This window comes from Meles meles, chromosome 10 (assembly GCF_922984935.1).
Source record: "Meles meles chromosome 10, mMelMel3.1 paternal haplotype, whole genome shotgun sequence".
In the NCBI taxonomy this organism is placed as follows: domain Eukaryota; kingdom Metazoa; phylum Chordata; class Mammalia; order Carnivora; family Mustelidae; genus Meles; species Meles meles.
The window spans coordinates 46,961,256-46,984,517 of NC_060075.1; the positions used below are offsets into that span (position 1 = coordinate 46,961,256).

General features: G+C 36.4%; 1 protein-coding gene across 1 annotated transcript in view; it reads right to left on the reverse strand.

Moving 5' to 3' along the window:
* The window catches only part of ZNRF2 (zinc and ring finger 2), a 103,558-nt gene that overhangs the window by 12,825 nt on the left and 67,471 nt on the right, over positions 1 to 23,262 (reverse strand). The window contains exons 3-4 of the mRNA XM_046020462.1: positions 10,640 to 10,745; positions 1,255 to 1,334 (exon numbers count right to left, since the gene is read on the reverse strand). Of these exons, the coding sequence (XP_045876418.1) occupies positions 1,277 to 1,334; positions 10,640 to 10,745 (164 nt within the window). The 3' untranslated portion in view covers positions 1,255 to 1,276. The remainder of the gene's footprint in view (positions 1 to 1,254; positions 1,335 to 10,639; positions 10,746 to 23,262) is intronic.

The following is a 23,262-nucleotide window of genomic DNA, read 5'->3' on the forward strand; positions in this document are numbered from 1 at the left end:
TGTCAAGTGAGTTTATCACTCAATTCACTGGACATTTTCAGATAATGCAGGATAATGAATAAGCTAAATCAGCAGAGCAAAACAAATTCTGTACTTGCTTTAAAATTCATTTTTTTTCCTTTTTTCCTCCTACTGTATAAACAGGCACTATGTAACATGCTGAGGATAGGAAGGTACAAAATTAAACTGAATGAATGAGAACATGATGCAACTTCTCCAAGAAAATGCCCCTACCTAATTATAGCAAAATAGCTAAGAACACAATCTTTGCGGCCAATATGCCTGGGTTCGAATCCCAATTCTACCAAGGAACTAGCTTGACAAGTCAAGTTTTGTAACCTCTCTGTAACTCTGTTTCCTCAATCTGTATAATGGAAAAAGGGATAGCAAGAGTCCTGAGCTCAAAAGGTTGCTACAACAATCAGATGAGGTATTAATAGATGTAAAATGCTTATTAGAACAATGCCTGGTACATAATACAACATGAAAGTTAACTAATTATTATGAATAGAATTATAATATTATATTGCATTACCTAAGAACATACCCATCAAGTTTGGAGTAAGAATATAGAATTAATTCTGTTTCTTTTTTTTTTTTTTTTAAAGATTTTATTTATTTATCAGAGAGAGATAGACAGAGAGAGAAAGATCACAAGTAGGCAGAGAGGTAGGCTGAGGCAGAGGGAGAAGCAGGCTCCCTGCCAAGCAAGGAGCCCGATATGGGACTCGATCCCAGGACGCTAGGATCATGACCTGAGCCGAAAGCAGCTGCCCAACCAACTGAGCCACCCAGGCGTCCCTAATTCTGTTTCTTAAATGCATGCCCAGGGCTACTGTGCATACTGCTTCTTAAAGTCATGAAATTAACTACTCTGGCCCTCAGATTTCTTAGTGGAAAAATGGGGTAATATGTACTAATATGTACATATGTGTAGTACATGTATGAAGTTTATACCAACCACATATTTAATGGATTTAAGCATTAAACTAAAATTAAATGTTTTAAAGTACCAAGAATGGAGAAGTTAGTCAATATGTGACTTTCTTCAGGAATCAAAAAGTTTCTTTCTATGTATCTTTTCATGTGAGTTTTTTACATGGTTACCTAACAGCGTCTGGGATGGACACTCACACACATGCACACACACACGCACGCATACTTCAATAAATGAATGACTAAAAATGGTGGCTGAGAATGTATAACTTAGGTAACAAGTTAAAAAGCAATTAAAACAGAAAAAGGGAAAATTACCTATAAAACAGGAAGCTGATGCTTAATCTGAAGGGTGCTCAGGGCAAGATCTATTTACTTCAAACCATTCATCTATGCATCTAGAAAAGAACAAAACCAGAAAAATTGAAACTTATTATTGATATAACAGCCATAATAAAAACTCTTTCTTGACCTTAATGTATATTTATAGGAAAAAAATTTCAGTACTTTAAATGAGCATATTTGGCATATGTAAGTAAAAGATAAGGATCCATTTATTACATTTTGATCTTTTTTTGTTTTTGGGGGGGGGGGGTACTCTCTATACCCAACTTGAGGCTTAAACTCATGACCCTAAGATCGAGTGGCATCCTCTTTGGACTGAGCCAGCCAGGCATCCCACATTTTCAATATTCAGAGCAGTTAAGGAAATAATCTTTGTAAAATTAAAGTACTTAAAGTTTAAATAGAACCGTTACCAAAAGAAAATCTAAAGAATTACCACTTCACCAGTATTCAAAATTACGTGACAAATCTGGACATTTTTCTCTTCAAAATACTCATTCATGTAAATATCAGTCTGTTCATGTACCTATCAATGTAATCAAAAACATCTTTGAAATTCTAATTCTTGGGGCACCTGGGTGGCTCAGTGGGTTAAAGCCTCTGCTTTTGGCTCAGGTCATGATCCCAGCTCTGCTCAGCAGGGAGCCTGCTTCATCCTCTCTCTGCCTACTTGTGATCTCTGTCTGTCAAATAAAATCTTCAATAAATAAATAAATAAATAAAAAGTCTAATTCTTTACAGTACTGCATCTTTTTTTTTTTAAAAAGATTTTATTTATTTATTTGACACAGAGAGAGATCACAAGTAGGCAGAGAGGCAGGCAGAGAGAGAGGAGGAAGCAGGCTGCCTGCGCAGCAGAGAGCCCGATGCAGGGCTCGATCCCAGGAACCTGAGATCATGACCTGAGCCGAAGGCAAGCGGCCTAATCCACTGAGCCACCCAGGCACCCCAATACTGCATCTTTTAAGAGACTGTATTTCAATACTCACATATAACTTATAGGCCTTTAATTCTATCCCACTCTATAATAATACACATATAAATACACAATCATCCAATTTATAAAGTATTTCATGACCTTATTAGAAGTTAAATATTAGGGTGCATATAATTATCCTCACTATAGATCTGCACTGTTCAATACTGTAGCCACAAGCCTCATGTGGCAATTTAAATTATGATCAGATAAAAGAAAAATGTAGTTCCTCAGTCACACCACCACATTTCAAGTGCTCAAGAGCCACACGCACAGCTATTGGCTATTCTACAAGACAACACAGATACGAAGTATTTTCATTGCTGCAGAAAGTTCTAGTTCACTGTGATAAATGGTAAGGCCTTGATAAGGTTAAGTAACTTGTCCAACAACTAGGAAGTTACCCAAGCAGAATGCAAACTGCTCAACATTCTCATAGTTGACACATGTCAAATTTACAAATGCCACAAACCTTGAAGGCTTGGCCAATATGCTTACAGGCAAAATTATTATGTATCATTCTCATACTCTGATAGTTTGGTGGGTAAAAATAATGGATGAAATTAAAAGGAAAACGGGTAAAGTATCTCATTCACACAATATTCTTTCAAATATCTAAAGTAATTTGTTGCCACTAGACTTTTGTTGTCTAAATAATCATGCCTACATTGGCTTTTTAGCCTGCATTCTATCCTACTTACTTGGCTCTAGTGGTCCCCTGGTCTACTGAAACATCCCCTAAATGAAGTACTGAACAGGGGCGCTTGGGTGGCTCAGTTGGTTGAGCGTCCAACTCTTGATTTCAGCTCAGGTCATGATCTCAGGGTCGTGAGATTGAGCCCCATGTCCGTCTCTGTACTAGGCCTGGAGTCTGCTTGGGATTCTCTCCCTCCTCCCTCTACCCCTGCCGCCCAACTCAAAAAAGAAGTACTGAATAAAATACTCCAGATATATTAACAACTCACTGTACTTAGGTGATTAAAATGGGTACTTATTTTACAAGCCATGTAATTCTGACTCACACTGAGAAATTATCATTGTAATCTCCCATAAATACAAGTGTATTGCAATTTATGTGTCCATTCCTGACACTTTCAATGATGCTATGAACATTCTTATACATGTGTCTTAGGGCTGGGCTACTCAAAGAGCGGCCCATAAACATAGTGCTAATCCATGAGCTGTTTACTTCACCCTGGACCTGCACACCTAGTAGCAGCACTATCGTAGAGCATAAGATCAAGAATTCCCCCAGGGCTTACGCGTGGGAGTGCAATGACTGAGTGTAGAATATATACAGTGCACAGCTGTGTCAGAGTTATTCACCAAGTATACCAACTTAAATCTGTGTGTTTACTGGCCATCTGGTTTCTTTTTTTTTTTTTTTTTTCTTAAAAACTTTTGACAAATTTTCTGTTTTGTCTTTTTCTTCTAGGTTTATAGGAAGTTACTATCCAAATACTTCAGCTATAATGTAGTATACACATTTCTGATGAGCCTTGCTTTCTATAAAATCATAAAATCATACACTAAAACTAATAGGGCTTATGGGAAAAACCAGGTTAAAGACAGACCACTCAAAACAATACAACCTTGTAACCAGAACAAAGCTGTGTTTGTTCCAGATAAATAAAATACCACTGTAAATATAGGATTTTTTTAAAAACAAGGGTGAAATCAGCTTGACATAAAGAGGACTAAGGAAAGGGGTGCCTGGCTGGCTCAGTCAGTGGACCAGGGGACTATGGATCTCGGAGTTGTGAGTTCAAGCCCCACACTGGGTGTAGAGAGCACTTAAAAATAAAAAAAGAGGACTAAGGAAGGATTAGTATTAATATGGGGACAAAAGCCCAATGCACAATTTGAGAGCTAAGAATGAAATAAGCAAGCACTTCCAATGTGAAGCCCGTAGTCTAACTGAACTGGGTGTAACAATGTCTGGGGGACGGATACTCTTATAGTATTAGGTATGCCTCATATCCTGGGGTTGGGTTCCAGAACACTGTAATAAAGTAAGTATCACAATAAAAGGAGTCAAGTAATTTTTTTGTTTTCCAGTGCATATACATATCACGTGTGTGTGTGTGTGTGTGTATAAAATTAAATGTAAGAGACAAGATAGCGGACCACTGGGGAAAGGAGAGGAAACTGAATGGAAAGCCATCAGAGAGGGAGACAAACCATGAGAGACTCTTTCAACTCTAGGAAACAAACTGAGGGTTGCTGGAAGGGAGGGGGGATGGGGTAACTGGGTGATGGGCATTAAGGAAGGCATGGGATGTGATGAGCACTGGGTGTTATATGCAACTGATGAATTACTAAACTCTGCATCTGAAACTAATGATGTACTATTGTACTGGCTAACTGAATTTAAATTAAAAGAAAAATATAATTAATCTATATTTATTATAAACTTATTAATGTAATTAGAAATACTTTATTGCTAAAATAGGCTAACTACCATCTGAGCTTTTCATGAGTCATGATCACTGATCACTGTAACAAATAAGTAATGAGAAAGTTTGAAATATCATTGGGAATTACCAAAATGTGACACAAAGACACAAAGTATGCAAATGCTGTTGGGTAAATATTGTCAACAGACTTGCTCTAGGCAGGGTTGTGAGAAGCCACTGCCTCCGGCTCAGGTCATGATCCCAGGGTCCTGGGATCGAGTCCCGCATCGGGCTCTCTGCTCAGCAGGGTGCCTGCTTCCCTCCCCCTCTCTCTGCCTGCCTATCTACTTGTGATCTCTCTCTGTCAAATAAAGAAATAAAATCTTAAAAAAAAAAAAAAAACAGGGGAAAAAAGTTCTGTATCTGTGAAACACAATAAAATGAAGTGCAATGAAACAAGGCAGACCAACACCGTGTTCGCCCACGGCCTGCTTCCATGTGGACCTTCACCTGGTTTTATTTGACGGAGCAAACACTAATGCGCTGAGAAGTAATTCTTTATGAACCAGTATGAAGACCATATCATTACACCGTCACTGTCCTCCCCCTTAGCTACCGCAAGGAGCTAACTGCATTACAGAAGGCTGCTAGAGGAGAAGCTTGTTTCAGATACCGTACCGACAAAGTGTTGTACGTACTGGAAAAAAACTCAATCTGAGGTCTAGTTTACTTTTACTTTTTTCTAGTATCACAATGCAAAAAAAAGTTCTAAATTTTAATACAAATTTATCAACTTTTCTTTCAAGCTTTTATTGGGGGGGGGTAATCTTAGCCCTAAAAATATTTCTCAGCAAGAGGTCTACATTTCTCTACATTCTTTCTGACATTTTGATTTTTATTTCCATAGGCACATGTTTAGTCAGTTGGGAACTGATTCCTATTTCAACTATAAAATAAGGATTGACTGTTTTTCTGTATCAGTAACCAACTGATCTCAGTACCATTCACTGAATTCATTCTTTCTCTTGCTATTAATACCACCTCTGCCAAATCAATTTTTTAATTCATTTACTTACCAAATATTTACATAGTATCTATTATGTGCAAGCACTTTCTAAAATTTAACTCATTTGAAACCTCCTAACAACTTGATGAAGTTAGTACTACTACTTCATTTTATAGACCGAGGGAGGGAAAAACTAAGTACAAGTTGACCAAGATCACACAATGAATTAGTGGAGGGGCTGGGATCTGAATGAGGAAGGCTTAACTCCCAAGAATCCATGCTTTCATCAACCCTGTGCTATGGTGTCTCTCATATACACACAAACGTTTAAGGACTCTATTCCTATGCCCTTTCCACACTTGTCTTAAGTAATAGTCTTAAAATGTGTTTGTACAGGGCAAGTCCCTCCAGCACTTTCTTCTTCGTGACTATGACTGTTCTTGCCATATGGACTCTTTGGTTCATGTGTATTTTGGAATCCACTTATCAAATTACATGAAAAAACTAGCTGAGATTTGAATGGGATAATATTAACTACATAATTTGGGGTTAAGTGACATCTTTATGACATGGAGTCTTCCTATCCCCAAGATGGTATACCTCAAATTTTAAATCTTGTGTATCTTTCAGCAAAATTTTAAAATCTTGAGTATATTTTGTAGGATGTATTCTCAACACAGCTTACAGCTATTATAGGCTTTGTAGCTGTTAATGTTATTATTCTGTTAAAAGAAAGGTTTTATTTTCTTTTTTCTTACTGGGATATAAATGCAACCAATTTGCATCTTGAGTTCCTATCTAGCAACCCTGCTAAATTCTTTATCTCCCTCCCTTTTTTTTAAGAAAGAGAGCAAAAGAGAGAGCACACACATATGTATACAGAAGGTGAGGGACAGAGAGAGAGAGAATCTTAAGCAGGCTCCATCTCAGGGAGGCCTGATCTGATGACCCTGAGATCATGACCTGAGCCATAATTGAGAGCTGGATGCTTAACTGACTGAGTCACCCAGGCACCTCAGTTCTCATTAATTTTTTTCTAAAGATCTTATTTATTTGAGACAAAAACAGTGAGCAAGCCAGAGGGAGAGCGCTCTGAGCAGGGAGCCCAACACCGGGCCCTATGATCATGACCTAGCTGAAGTCAGACACTTAACCAACTGAGCCACCCAGGCACCCCTCTTATTCATTTTAATAATTTATCTAACATTTATTCTTTAATTTTAATAATTTATCTAACATCTATTCTTTGTGCTTCTGTTTTGCAATAATTAATTCCTAAGTATAGAGTTTTCTGAATGTTTTCTCACACTGGTTGAGAAAATATGGTCTTTCTCCTTTGTTAATGTGGTATACTATATATATAAATTTTCTCATCTTTTTAATAAAGATTTGTCAGAGAGAGAGTGAGCGAGAGAGAGAGAGAGCGCACAAGCAGACAGAGTGGCAGGCAGAGGCAGAGAAGCAGGCTCCCCACTGAGCAAGGAGCCCACTGCAGGGCTCCATCCCAGGACCCCGGGATTATACCTGAGTGGAAGGCAGCGGTTTAACTGACTGAGCCACCCAGGTGCCCCTAGATTTTCTAATCTTACAGTGTCCTTACACTCCTAGCATAAATCTAATTTAGTCATAAGGCATTACTTCAGATATATACTGATGAATTTGGTTTGCTAATATGTTTTTGGATTTTTTGCATTTATGTTCATAAATAAGAGTGCCTTCTAATTTACTTTCCTATACTTGTCTGATTTTACTTATTTTTTAAAGATTTGTCATGGGGCGCCTGGGTGGCTCAGTGGATTGAGCCTCTGCTTTTGGCTCGGGTCATGATCTCGGGGTTCTGGAATTGAGCCCTGCATCTGGCTATCTACTCAGCGGGGAGCCTGCTTCCCCTTCTCTCTCTGCCTGCTTCTCTGCCTACTTGTGATCTATCAAATAAATAAATAAAATCTGGGGGAAAAAAAAGATTCTCTCTTAAAAAAAGAAAAAAAAAGACTTCTTTGTCAGAGAGAGAGAGCAGAAGCACGAGGAGTGGCAGGCAGGAGGAAAAACAGGCTCGCTGCTGAGCAAGAAGTCTGATGCAGTACTCGATCCCAGGACTCAGGGATCATGCCCTGAGCCAAACGCAGATGCTTAACCGAGTGAGCCACCCAGGAGTCCCACCTTGTCTGATTTTAGTATCAAGTTTATACTATTTTCATAAAGTAAGTGGGAGAACCTACAAACTTTCCCTACTATCTGAGGTGTTTACAATTGTTAACATGGTGTTCTTTGGAGGTTTGGTAGATCCTGCTGTCAAACCATCTTTGTAGGCCTATTTTTAGGTCTTGTCTTAATTTTTATTATTTGTTGTTTTTCAAGGTTTGTCTTTAAAAAAATTTATTTATTTATTTAACAAAGAGACGCAGGGAGAGAGGAATACAAGCAAGGGAAGTAGGAGAGGGAGAAGCAGGCTTCCCACCGAGCAGGGATCCTGATGCAGGGCTCGATGCCAGGACCTGGGGATCATGACCTGAGCCGAAGGCAGATACTTAACAACGGAGCCACACGGGCACCTCTCAAGGTTTGTCTTAATAACTACTTGTAATAGGTATTAGTCAACTCAGATTTCCTATTTCTTTTTGAATCATTTTGGTAATTACTATATACCATAACATATAATTAATATATAATAAATATGTATTATATAAAATATATAATGAATTGGAAATATAGTAATATTCTTTTTTTTTTAAAGATTTTATTTATTTGACAGAGAGAGATCACATGTAGGCAGAGAGGCAGGCAGAGAGAGAGAGAGAGAGAGAGGAGGAAGCAGGCTCCCTGCTGAGCAGAGAGCCCGATTCGAGGATCGATCCCAGGACCCTGAGATCATGACCTGAGCCGAAGGCAGCGGCTTAACCCACTGAGCCACCCAGGTGCCCCGGAAATATAGTAATATTGTTAAGGAAATGGCTGTTTATATTTTTAAATCAAAGACTGTAAAAATTTTCACAAAATTTTCCAATTATTTTTCAATTCTACTGTTTCTCAAGTTATCTGTCATTCCTATACTGTTCACTTTTCCCTTCTAGAGACAAACCTGCCAGAGGCCTATCTATTTTATTCATCTTTAAAGAACCAACTTTTGGTTTTGTTGGTCTCTACTCTAGTGAGTAATTTTTTTATTTCATTATTTTCTTCTCTCACCTTTATTATTTTGCTCTATTTTTTGTTTATTCATTTTTCTAATTTCTTTTTTTTTTTTTTAAAGATTTTTATTTATTTATTTGACAGACAGAAATCACAAGTAGGCAGAGAGGCAGGCAGAGAGAGAGGAGGAAGCAGGCTCCCCGCCGAGCAGAGAGCCCGATGCGGGGCTCGATCCCAGGACACCGGGATCATGACCTGAGCTGAAGGCAGAGGCTTTAACCCACTGAGCCACAAGGAATAACTTGTTTAATGATTTCATCTTTCTTCCTACTCTAACACAAGCCTTCCAAGGATCACCCTAGAAAATGTCAAAAGGGTTTTTCATTATTATTCATTCTGAGTACTTTTAAGCTCCATTATGATTTCTTTTCTTTTTGGGGGGTGGGTGGGAGTGGGGAGAGAATCCTAAGGCGGCTCCACTCCCAGTGTGAAGCCCGACAGAGGGCTTGGTCTCAGGATGCTGAGATCACCACCTGAGCTGAAATCATGACAGACACTTAGCCAACTGAGTCACCCAGGCACCCCTCCATTGTGTTTCTTCTTTAATCTACAAATTACTTGAAAGCATGTGATGATTATTCATCTTTTATTACCAATATATAACTGGCCAGAGAACAGCTAGCTTTCTGTACGGCACCAATTTTTTATAGTTTGCTAAAACTTCCTTATGGCCCAGTACACCATTAATTTCTGTATATTTCACATGTGCTTGAAAAGAAAATGTACTAATTGCTCGGTGCAGCTACACATACATCCATTAGACAAGCCTGTTAACTCTACTGTTTGATTATTCTAGGTCTTGACTCGTTTTGTGTTTATCTGCTTGAGTCAGTGAGAATTGTGCTGAAATTTCCCATTATCATGATATTTTTGTCCACTTTTTCTGACAGTTCTATAAATATTTTACCTTGAGACTATGTTCTTAGGTTCACCCAAAACTGAGCTTTAAATACCTTTACGATACCATACTAGTAATATTTTTGTTAAAATTTATTTTGTCTGATATTAATTTAGCTTTGTCAATTTGCTTGTAGTCAGTATTCACCCACACATAGTTTTCTAGGCCTTCACTTTCACGTTTTTCTATATGCTTATGTTTACGTGTGCTGCTCAGCAATGGCATATCCCAATCTTTCAGTCTGCTTTTAACTGATGAGTTTTATTTAGATTTATTAAAATTACTGATAATGGATTTATTTTTGCCTCATTTTGTATTATTTATTGTGTTCTCTATGCTTTTCCCCAACCACACCTTTAAATAAAATTCTACCTCATTCTTTTTATTGGTTTGAAATGTTATGGTTTTCTATTTTTTTCTGTTTACCTTAAAAGATTTTTTTTTTAATCTGAAAATCTTCCTATGTTGCTCTGAAACCAAGAATACTTTATGAGACTCTAGATGGATGTTGGAGCCAAAGAGAGGTGGCTAAAATCTCACCACTTCCACTTACTAGCCATGTGACCTTGGATAGATTTTTCTATGGTCCCTCGGCTTATTCCCTCAATCATAAAATGGGATTGTTATAAGGTTTACTTGAGATTACCTAGCTAGACTATTATGGACAATACCTGGGTAACGGGATGTTTAACAAATGGTAGATTTTTGGATACAAACAGATCTGGGCTTAAATCTTAAGTTCTAGCAGGTAAAAAGGGCCGTTATTTTTTAAGAAACAGGGGGAGGATGTTTCAATTAAGAAGAAAACTTTTCAGCCCTAAGGACAATGTCTGAAATTTTGAGAAGCATCTCTTACTCTACTAACAACTTGGTTAACATAAAAAGAAACTTACCCTTTATGATATATGCATAGACAAGGCAGTCGTGCTATAGTATCTCCCTGCTGCAATTCTTCAAGGCATATTGCACATTCCCCAGCATCTTTACTCAGTACATCCTCTGAGGAAAGAGAAAGTGAATTCAGGACAATACAACTGAAAGATGAATTATGGAAACACCACTTAGTAAAGAGTGGTGACTCTTTACATTTCTTGTCATATCTGGCATATTTTGTCAGAAATACATAAAACTCATATTTGAAATACTATTCATGAGTCAGTGACTAATACTTACCTTTACTTATAGACAGAATCTTATCTCCATTTACATTTCACTGAGGCATTACAGTAAGCAAGAACAGTGCAGAATCCTCCAACTTGCAAAGGACTTTGCTATAAAACTTCATCAGCAAGTCAGTTATTTGCAATTTGGAATTCATTTTCCTTCTCTTACTAATCAATATTAATTTGATGCCCAAGATAGCTAAAAATAAAAAAAACTTAAGAGTATAATGTGGCTGAAAAGATATGAAAATACTATTGTAATTTTTAAAATTCTAAAATAACAAATTGGTAAGCTAGAATCACCCTGGGTGTATGAACTTCTTAAAAAGGTGTGCTTAACTCAAGAAAATAAAAAAAAGGTAAAGTTTTGTGTAGACTCTGAAAGGGACTTTTGGAAACTTGAGGATTTCAGATATGCAACAATTCTTCTTACTCCTTTTCTAGAACAATGTCTGGCCACACCAGGGAGTAATTAGACTGGCTTTCAGAGGGCCCTGCAGAGTGTTTAAAATAGTGCTACAGTAAAATCCTTTACAAAGTGAAAACTCCTTTTGGGGAGGGGGGATTCCTTCAATTGATGTTTTATACTAAAATTTATTTTTTTTTAATGTTGAAGCTTAATTTTTTAAAGGATCTTGCCAAAAACAGATTATGTTAGCCAGATAAAATGATGAAGAACTAAAACATGCCACTGCTAGAGAGCATGGAAAAACTGCCAAATGTATGAGAATGTATACTCAATAAGTGTAGAGAAGGGAAAACTAAAGCAGGAAAACAATATGACTTCATACCACAAGTAACTAAATTACTGTCTGTAGAAATAAAAATCAAATAGGCTAGAGAAAGACTACACCAACCTCTATCTAAATGCTGAAAGTGCAAGGTAAGTTCCTAATATAATCTGGCTGGTTCTCTCACACCTCCTATAAAAACCAACAAATTTAATTGTGCATATACCTGTAATTGTTCCCTGTAGAAAATGCATTCTCTAAGAGGTAGTTTGCCCTTCAGTTATTCATTTTGAGAGCACATTAAGAGGAAACACAGACTCTATTTCTATTGGGTCTACACCAGCAGACAGATCATTTACCCGTATGGCTGGAGGGGGTAACAGGGCAACCTCTGCAGAAAAATGCCTTGGCAAGAAAAATTTTTGTATTCAGAATCTAGGGAATATGGATGGGATGATTTTAGCCAACTACTGGGTAGTTCACAAGCTGATGTATGACAATCAGAAACTTGACCAGGATAAGTAAAGCTGGGTAAATGGAAAATGCTCTCATTAACACCTCCCTCTAGTATCTTATCCCCATTTTTCTCTTTTTCACCGTGGAGGTCCCACCCTCTACCTCTACTCCACCAGCCCAAACCCTGACCCCATGTCTTTCCTTCCTTCTCGACTGCCCTTTTTCTTACTGTTCTGGATCGCTTTCCACAGATTAATGTTTATATACAAAGTTTAATGTAAACAAACAAAACTAATTAGTGGCTGTTAATTGGTATATTGGAACCCACAAAAGAAGGCCACTCCACTGGCTCCACCCATGTCACAAATCTAAACCTAAATCTTTCTGCCTTTATGGAAAATACCTCACTATCAAGGCAACTTAACACCAGTCACAATCCTCCAACTTGGCTTTAGCTAGCTTAATGTTACCCTAGAAAACAGGGCCTTCTAGGCATTCCACCCCCTTTTGGGCTGCCTCTTCTAACATATAAAAGCCACTCTTGAGAAAATACCTTCCAAAGTAGTGGAGAAGCATTGTACTCCCTCAATCTATGGATTATTCTCCCCTGAATAAAGTACATCAAACTCATTACTTAATTGTTTCAGTTTTGCCATTTGACGCTAAGGATGATAGCAGTGAGAGGATGTGAAGGAGACACTAAAAGATCTTAGTATGGTACAGTCTCATAGCATCAACTTCGTTCGCCGCAAAGATATACCACGATATACCACATCGTTAACAATGAATGTGAGTTCTACAACAAACTTAAAAAAAAAAAAAAACACCACTTTTTACCAAGCCTTAAAAAAAAAAAAAAAAAAAACCAAACCATTAAAATGACAAAAAAATCAACTTTAAGATGCATTTCATTTTCCAGAGCTGTTACAGTATGAAAAGGAAGAATGTCTCAGAATTGGTGAAATATGATATCACATTTTCTATCTTTTGGAATATATTACTATTGGATCTAGATTTAAATCAAAATGAACCATATAATCTCTATATTATCGTATTTAAGAAAAAGAGACAGACCAGCTTTTAAAAAATAAAGAAAAAGCACTATCATATTTCTGCCATATGCTACTATGTAACAGATTGTCAGCACTAAATGAAAAGAACTGAAAATCATTAAGTATAAGCTCCTGAATGCACTGTTCATAGAAAAGTGTCTTAACAATACTTTTATGGTGACCTATGACCAAGTCTCAATTCTTTATTAGAATAGGTTTTTAAAAATCTTCGAGTTGGGAAAATTTTAGTATCTTGAAGGTCTCGGTTTTATCCCATTTTTAAGTAAATTTTATTTATGGTACAACAAAGACAAATATAATCTGCATATAATTAACAATAATGATATTTATTTTAAGAATATACTGCTATGCTTTGTAGGTACTAAGTTAAAAATAATCATTTTAATCTAAAATGCCGTATTAAAGTCAGTCATTTAATCATAAGCTCCCTAAGCCCTAGTAATGAAAAATAATCACAACTACGTATTCTATGTTAAGAAAGGTACACCTATATACAAGAACATCCCAAGCAATTTCAATGCAGAAGCCACCTATATTCACTGTAAATAGCTTCAAGTGAAATGATCTCTGCTTAGAAAATTAAAAGGTAGCCTGAAATTAAACGCCAGTAATAAAACTGTATTTTGATAGGCAACTCTGAGTCAAAAGACAGTTCATTCACTGCAAAACCTGGGTTGCTGTCTCAAATAGCAAATGAGTAATTTTCAGATTTAAAATTCACTATGCAACATGGTTCATTTTTGCCTATATGGGGGTTTGCTAGAATAGTCCCCTCTCCCATCCCATTATGACAGTGTCCTTTCATTCAAAGGAAAGTTTTGAGCTGGGTAAGGGAAACATTCAGAGTTAAATATGATTGGGAAAAACCACTAAATCCAGGATGCTGAAGCATCTTCAAGACAGCTGGGGGGAAAATGTTAAAAATCTTTAGCTAGTCAATGTCAATTGAAAACATTCACAAAGGTACTACTATAAGCAATATGAAGTCACCATTTCAGGACTGCAATACATCGAAGGCAGACTACTAATAGTCAAAATTGTTATTAAAGAAGTAGAGAAAGGAACACTAAGAGACTTAACTTCCATAGTTAGCTAGTCTGACTGGATTCCAGCTCTCCACACGCATTTGTAAACCAGAGGCACTATAAAGATAGTTAATAGGAAACTACACTTTTACTACTTTTTCAAATGTTGCTGTTGTCCTACCTAAACATTTGGAACACTAAAAGTTAAATCACTGTACTGTTTATCAGTCTTATTTTGTCTTATTCACATGGTGTGGGCATTAATTTAGATATAATGATACAGGAAAAGAAGAATTAAAACCAGGAAGAGAGCAATGTTTTCTAACTAGAGGTGGGCAACAGAATCACTTGCGTAGGCATTCTATCTCAATACAGAAGAAAGTAAATTACATGTACATGGGCCCCATCCCTAGAGATTCTGAAATCTATACGTGTCTCAGAAACACAACTGCTATCAATTGTACAGTATGGTAAAGTAGAAAGAACGTAAGATTTAAAGTTGAAAATAGAAATTTCTATCCTCCCAGTTAGCTATGTAACCTCCAAAATGTTTCTCAACTTTGAGTTTTCTTTTACTCTTCTTTAATATTAGTATAAAAAAGGTACTCAAAATATTATAGAGAGGATATTTTAAAGAATTATGTGAAAGGGGCACCTGGGTGGCTCAGTGGGTTAAAGACTCTGCCTTCAGCTCAGGTCATGATTCCAGGGTCTTGGGATCGAGCCCCGCATTGGGCTCTATGTTCAGCAGGGAGCCTGCTTCCCTGCCACCCCACCCCCCGCTTGCCTCTCTGCCTACTTGCGATCTCTGTCAAATAAATAAATAAAATCTTTTCAAAAATAAATAAAGAAATAAAGAATTATGTGAAAAACTTTTATAAATTATCAAAACATTATACAAAATATTCATTGTTATTACCATTTTTTTCAGAAAGTACTTTTCAGACTTCCCCAAAAACAAAGCTGGTCATTTTTCTATCTTTTTCTCCTCATTCTGGTATTGTAGTTGTTTGAACTTCACATGATGTCAATAATGCCATGGCCACCAGAAACTTCTACTGGATAATCTTGACCTAACCATTTCTAGAGACCTATTATAGTTTCAAGGGTGGGAAAAAGTCCATGCAAACAACACTGCCCGATTTTTCAATGTTCTGGCTTCATTCTGTATTTAAAAGCACTATAAATGTCCCCTCTGTTACGTATCTTTACATATAGTTAATGTTCTCTATTTATTAATCCTATGAGGTAACTAATGTTACCTCTATTTTACAGAAAAGGAAACTGAGGCTCGAAGAAGTTAAGTATTCAATTGTAGGCTAAGTCGTTTACTACATGAATTTGCTACAAGAAACAATTTCGCTTTAAATTAGCATAAATAGTGAAGCGAATGACCTGTTTCAGGCTACCTTAAGTATGAAATACTCAAGACAGAGACGGCTACATATTTAGAGGAAGTATATTCAAGACTGATCATATGCTTTATCTTCTGGTATAATCAAGCTGTCAAAACTGGTATCAGAAATGAGCTTACACTTTACTGCTTACTTCCTTGTATGAACTTTTCTATGGTGACAGAAACAGCCTTTTTATCTGTGCTGCCTCACTGGAAGCTACTAGCCACATATGGTCTGAAAATAGCACTTGAAATGTGTTCAGCACAACTGAGAAACTGAATTTTAAACTTTCTTTCATTTTAGTAAAATACAAAACCTGAAAATATGTGATAGATAAGCAACATACATTTATAAACTAATTAAAAACTTCTGTAGATTGCTATTTCACTTATATCCTCAAGCTCTTACTTTTTGCATTGCCCAAAAAATTACTTAAAATTCAAGCAGCCAAATATGCAAAATTAAATATTTAGCAAGTACAAGCACATATCCATATAGTTATTGCAGATCAAGACATGAAAAAAAGCAGCAGACAGCCCAAAAAAAAAAAAAAAAAAAGAATCCTTTTGAAAAAAAAGAACAAATAAGACCAAATTCGTTAGAGGCAGCCAAGAAAACTCCATGCGGAAATTTCATAATCATCACAACTTTATTTTCAGATCAAGCATCCAAACAGATATATGATCTTTTCAGCAAAATACAATGCCAAGCACTACTATGGATCAGGCATGTTACCTGAAGACTTATTTTTTGTTCTTGAACCCTCAATGATAGCAGTAGAAAACAAAAGCAGCTGAAATGTGAAATAATCCCTAGAAAAATCAAGAATTAAAAAAATTCATAACATTAGTAAGAAGCAATTACTCAAAGAATGAAAAATAGGGGCTCACAGGGCTTATTAATAAATACTTTCAGAAATAAATTTATCTCCAATGGACCTAAAAGACAAAGTTAACAATAGATTATAGATCCGTGAGCTGCTACTGTACTTAAATATCGTAAGGGGAACTAGAAATGATACTTAACAGAGGTAAACTGCCATTTTCACTGTAAGACAAATATATCAATAAAAACATGGGAATGACCTTTATTAAAATGTCTAAAACTCAAAGTTCATGGTCAACATCTGCTTTTATCCTTTTTAGACACTCTGGTTCAACTAGGAATTGTTGGCTTCCTCTGCCTTGATGCCACTGATGATTACTACATCAATGTTTTCTTTAAATATAACTGAGAACTGACTAAACACATAGCTACTTCTCATCTGTATTGTTAGAAACAATTTAATATCAAGACATTCTTTAAAAGTGGATAGAACTTGTGACTCTTCTGATGACTTTTAAGGAAAAATGTGTATTCTTGGAAATATTTTTGGAAATACAGACATTTGGCACCTTCTCCAAGAAAATAAAAATTTAAGTGGAATAAAATGGAACCCAAACTAAAGACTTTAAAAGGTAAAATATACAAAAGGAACACAATCTAAATAAATAGATTTAGCTTTCTTGGGCCTTTTGTTCTTAACTTACTTTAAAAGACTAGCTAGGGTTGAGTATTATATAAAATTAAGTATATAACAAACTGCCAGAAGCCATACAAGTCACCCAAGAAATTATTAGATTACCAAATTATTCCCTAATCTTCAAATCAAGATAACTTTTCTATGCCCCCTCCTTGTCACAAATGAACAATAAACCAAAATTCACAACCAAACACTGACTTGTAAACTCTAAACCAGTTATTTTCTCAGATAAGTTATCCACATTAAAAAGTAAAGGAATATTGTGCAACTGCTGAACACATACAAAAATAGAAAATATAGACTTTGAACTAAACTTAAATTTGGTCCACCTTTGTTTTGAATCACTGCAGAGAGAAAAACACCAGTCCTAAAAATACAAAAAAGCTGATTTTCAAGCTTCATTTCTTATTGTGTATGCTTAAAATTAGGTTAATGTGTTAAATTATAATGTAGGCTATTAATAGCAATACAGAAAGCGTTAAGCAACCTGGGTAAAAGGAGGTAACAACAACAACAAAAAACTGTTATTTATACACAGTTCTAGGTTCAAATTCCAACTCTTCGACTTACTTAGCAATATAATGAGAATAACAATACCTATGACATAGGGGAGTGGTAAGAATTGAGTAAGACCTGTGAAATGTCTAGCACTGTAGCTGGCAAGCACCAGGCAAGTTCTGAAGATTAGCTATGTCACCACCAGCAAGAAAAGGACCCTTCCTCTGAGTTTGTTTTCTCCAATCTAAAGAAATGATGGAACCGGCTCCACCTGTCTTTTAAGATTGTTGTGAAGATCTAATGAGAGTCAAATGGGAGAAGACAGTCTCATAGAAAAAAGAACAGGCTTGGACTTCAGACAAAGTGCAAACCTCTTTAAGCCTCATTTTTCTTCAACTAAACTGCAGGTTATAATACCTTTATCTCATATGGTCTTTAATACTGACGATTAAAAACAAAAGAGCTAATAAATGTAAAAACAAAAATGTTAAAACACTTAAAAGGTTTGAGCTATTAACTGAATATAAGTAAAATTTTACTATAGCATTCCTGACGTAAACTGAAAAATATCAACTCAAATGGTATTATAGCATGGAAAAATACGTATTATGTCAGAATTATCAGATTTATGGAACTAGGACTCCGTCTCTTTGTCAGAATGAATTTGAGGAGTATTACAATGTGTATGTCTACTGCTCAAGTTGATTGAAGTTGAAGCACGTCTGTCCTGCAGGTTCTCCTGAGGCTGTAAGAGAATTAGTAGGCTAGTAAGTGCCATACAAAGGTCACAAACTCAAATGCCTAAAGGGAGGATAGCCAGAAAACGTTCAAAGAGCAACTCAACTTTTTAATCTTTGTGTAAGAAAAAAGAGCACAGTTCTGACGATGAATGCCAACTGAATCTGGTCTCCGTTTTAAGGGTGAAGAGGTAATTGAAACAAACTGATGCACAAGGTCCCATCAAAGCGGGGCACTTGCTACTCCAGGCGAATGCTGTATACGAATGAGGGCCCCAGTTTGGCCGGATGTTATGTATTTAAAGCAGCTGCAAATTGAGGTTTTTAAGTGAAATGTCCCATTTTGCAAAATAGTGACTGATAAAAACCCATGTCGATACTGTGTAAGCCAATTAATTGAATGTGGTCAGATGCAGTGGATACTCTGTAGCCTCTAATGAAGACGGTAAATCCAGGAGGGCAGGGAACCCTGTGCGCTCTGCTTAGTCTAGCAAGTAGCATTCTGTTTTGCACACAGTAAGTACTTGATAAATACTTTTTGAACAACTAATAAAGCAACAGATCTCAGGAGAACAGAGAAAACACCAAGTGACAAAGAAACGGCCAAAGAACAGAGAAAACGTCCCAACCCTGGGGGTGGTTGTTTCAGTGACCTGGGCACTTTGCAGACTGACGACTACTCAGATAAGCTCAGACCTGTTTTCTGTTATGTGTACTGATATTTTACCGACAAGGTTATCAGGCAATCAACCAGAAAGCACTGGACATATACTGAGTTTGCCAACAAAGACTTATAGGTTGATTACCATGTATAGGTAAAGTACTGAAAGTTATGTATGCACAGGAAAGCTACTGAAAATGTCCAGTCTAGGAGCTCTGACAGTAAGAGCTAGGAAACAATGGCAACAGAGACTTCTTTCTTGATTCCCTTTCACCTGACTACTAAATTACTAGAATAATGGTGACTAATTGCTGGATCCTGGACAATCTAAATCTAGATTCATCTGAATTTCACATAATGAAAGCAAGAAAGAGCAAATATGAAAAGGCTTTTTAACAAATCTTCAAAGGACAGGGAAAATACACTCATTTGTAAGGTTTATTTCTTTTCAATAGGCCTGCTCGAAGTCTACCAATCCTTAAGGTGTTCAGGCAATCAATCAGTAGTATCTGAATGACTCTCATGGGGACAAGAGAACCAGACTGCTTTGACACTGAGAAACCAAAAAAAAGCCACCAAACTGGGCTGAGGACAGAACCCGCCCTGCACCCAAGAGGGAAGGAAGAAGAAGAGGGAAAAAGAGGGAAACTTCTTTCCTAACACCTTCAAACAAACAGGGTTTTGTGTGTGCCAAATTAATCATCACTAGGCTCTTCTTTCTATCAGAGAAAGAAGTAACACTATCATCTACATGTGTGGCAACAGATTCTACAATTGTGACATTATGTAAGAGAGAAAGGTCATGAGCTATCTAAGTATACACAGCAGTGTGAATGAAGGTAAACCAAGCTGAAGAAACGAAACAGATGAGCACTATAGTGTCAGAAAGAAAGAAGGGAAGGAAGCCAACAAGGCATGGAGGGACAAGAAGATAACTTCATGAAGCACAAGTTCCTAGAACCAAAACCCGAAATTTTTTAATTTAGTATTTCAGAGAAAGGGAAGAAAGGTCACTGCAGAAAACTAAATTAGTAATCTAGAATAAACGTCATATAACAAATAAATAAATAAAACCCACAAAAACCCCAAAAAACACACTCCAAAAATTCATGAATGAAAACATAAGACACAGAGGACAAATCCAGCTCTAATATTGAAATTACAGAAATTAAAGAGAAAAAGAAACACAGAAAGTACTAATCAAAGAAATACTAGATGAAAATAATCCTTGAGCTGACTAAAGACTTGAGTTTTAAACTGAAAGGGCTCATGAAGCTTTAAGCAGGATTAATCAAAGATAGGAGTGGGTGGAAAAACACTAAAACAGACACATCCTGGGGAAAAAATGGAATTCCAACCTTCAAAACACAAAATCAACCTGTATGCTTCCAAAATGTAAAGAACAAGTAACTTAAAATGAAAAATAATGAGACCTAGCCAGATTTCTCATGTATAATACTGGTAGTTAGATAACAGAACAATTTTATAGACTTTAAAAAAAAAAAACACAAAACAAAACCCAAAACCTGAAACAACAGTATCCTGTATTCTATATGAAGGCAAGCCAAAAATATCTAGGCATGCAACAGCTCATTAAGTATGTAATGCTTCTAACAAAAGAAAATGAGAAGAACAAAAATCTCAATAAACAAAAAAATGAAGAGTATTAAAAATTGCAGTGAGCAACTAAACATGTGTAAGTGAAACGTAAATAGGTAATAATACTGTGACCAAAACTGTTACCATAACCATGGGTTTTTTGTTTTGTTTTTTTTAAAGAGTTTATTCATTTATTTGACAGAGAGAGATTGGAAGTAGGCAAAGAGGCAGGCAGAGAGAGAGAGAGAGAGAGAGAGAGAGAGAGAGAGAAAAGCAGGATCCCTGCTGTGCAGAGAGCCCTATGCCGGGCTTGATCCCAGGACCCTGGGACCATGACCTAAGCCGGAGGCAGAGGCTTTAACCCACTGAGCCACCAAGGTGCCTCCCCCCACTTTTAAAAAAAGAGTTTATTTATTTATTTGACAGAGATCACAAATAAGCATAACCATAGGTTTTTAAAATGAAAACAGTATTTCACCAATGCAAACTTAATGATGTAGAATATAAACTGTTTCATAACATCCCAGAGTTACAGATAGTAAGGGAAGGAGGTGGGGGAAAGAGCACAAAGAAACCCCTTAATTTTGACGGAATATGACAGAAAAATATGTTTAAAGGTACACACTGAAGTAAGGTAATCGACACAGGAATAACAAGATGCATAACAAGTAAATAACATAATAAATAAGTAACAAGTAAAAGTTGTGGACTAATTAAGAGGGAAGGGAAAGCAACTTGATCAATCCAGAGAAGCTGGAAATGAACAAAGTAAAATAAAAACTACAAAATAAGTGACAGAACAACACAAAATCTGTCAGCTGTAATATAATGTATGTGTATTGAATAGTGTAACAGAACATCATATATCTACTACTTAGTCTCAGCAAATCAACTTATTTGCCATGAGTTCAAACAACCAACCAACCAACCAACTTCGGAAAACACAGGGAAGCAACTATCCTAGAGCACACACGAACATTTAACAGCTCAGGAGTGAAGATGAAAAAAAGAAGGAAAAAAACAACTTGCAAAATGAAGGTGAATCTAGAAGCTTAAGAAAGAGCACACATTCCTGAATCACAGGGATAAAAAGAAGTCAGAAACAAGAAAAATAAATTGGAAAGGAAGAAAGTGTTAAAAACAAAGGGAAAAAATGGTTATCTATTGAAAACAAAAGAGATCCAGCCAAAAGTAAAATTAAAGGGGCACCTGGGTGGCTCGGTGGGTTAAGCCTCTGCCTTCATTCAGCTCAGGTCATGATCCCAGGGTCCTAAGACCAAGCTCCCACATCGTGCTCTCTGCTCTGTGGGTAGCCTGCTTCCTCCTCTCTCTCTCTCTGCCTGCCTCTCTGCCTACTTGTGATCTCTGTCAAATAAATAAATAAAATCTTAAAAAAAAAAAAAGAAAAGAAAGAAAGAAAATAGAACTGGAGCTGCATATTTGAAGCAGATAATGAGCCCCAGAAGAAAAACTAGCCACGAAAACCCAAATCTATTTTAAAAATATCCTACTGGTGTCAGACTTCTTCGTAGTAGCTAGCATTTTAACACTACAGGACTGGAAGAATGTTTATAATATCCTCCAAGAAAGAAAGTGTAACCCAAAGATTTCACACCTGAACAAGAAGTCTAGAAAACTTATCTCCCATGGGCCCTTCTTAAAGGATTTACATGAGAATGAAATTCAGTTCATCAAGAGATGCCAAGGCAAAAGGACCCATAGTGAAAACTGAATCCACTTCACTGTACAATCAAAATAAATGTAAGAATTACAATTAGATGATGTATAAATTGAATACCTAAATAAAGGCAAAAGAGCTAATTATTATCTTTAATAACTGGGTGTCAAAAAGTATCATTTAAAGCTGACAAAGTAACAGAAGTATAAATATATTTAATATTACTAAAAGTAAACAGATAATGTAATAACCAAAATCAGGATATAGAAGGAGGAAAGAAATTGGGGCGCCTGGGTGGCTCAGCTGTTTAAGTGTCTGACTCTGACTCAGGTCATGATTTCAGGGTCCTGGGATCCAGCCTGACATGGGGCTCCCCACTCAGTGAACAGTCTGTTTCTCCCTCTCCCTATGCCCCTCCCCCTGCTCATTCTCTCAAAATCTTAAAAGGGGGGGGGATTTTATCACTTCATTCATCATTTCATATTTCATCACTGCTCAAAGAAATTAATAGTGTGTAAAAATATGAGTATCAATGTTATTATATAGTTATAGTTACACTTACAAAATTAATCTCTAAAAAAAGAAATACAGTTCTTCCTAACTAAAGCAGAACTACGGAGGAGCAAAGAAAAACTGGCTACTTGGTCAATGTTTTTAGAAAGCTATAAAAACAGGAAGCACAATACAAAACGCCAGAATTAAAACTAGCTTCATTACTAAATGTAAATGGGCTAATCCAACAGTTTAAAAAAAAAAAAAAAAGATTAAATTGGATCCCAAATAAAATTAACCCTGTATTGTACATAAGAACCATATCTGAAACAAAAAGATGAAAGATGAAAATAAAAGTTAAACACTTATCAGGCAAATACAAACAAACAAACAAACAAAGAATTATACTCTTAATATCATACAAGGTCATTAAAGGAGACACAGGAGACACAGGACCCTCTAAACACTAAAAGATGCAATTTGC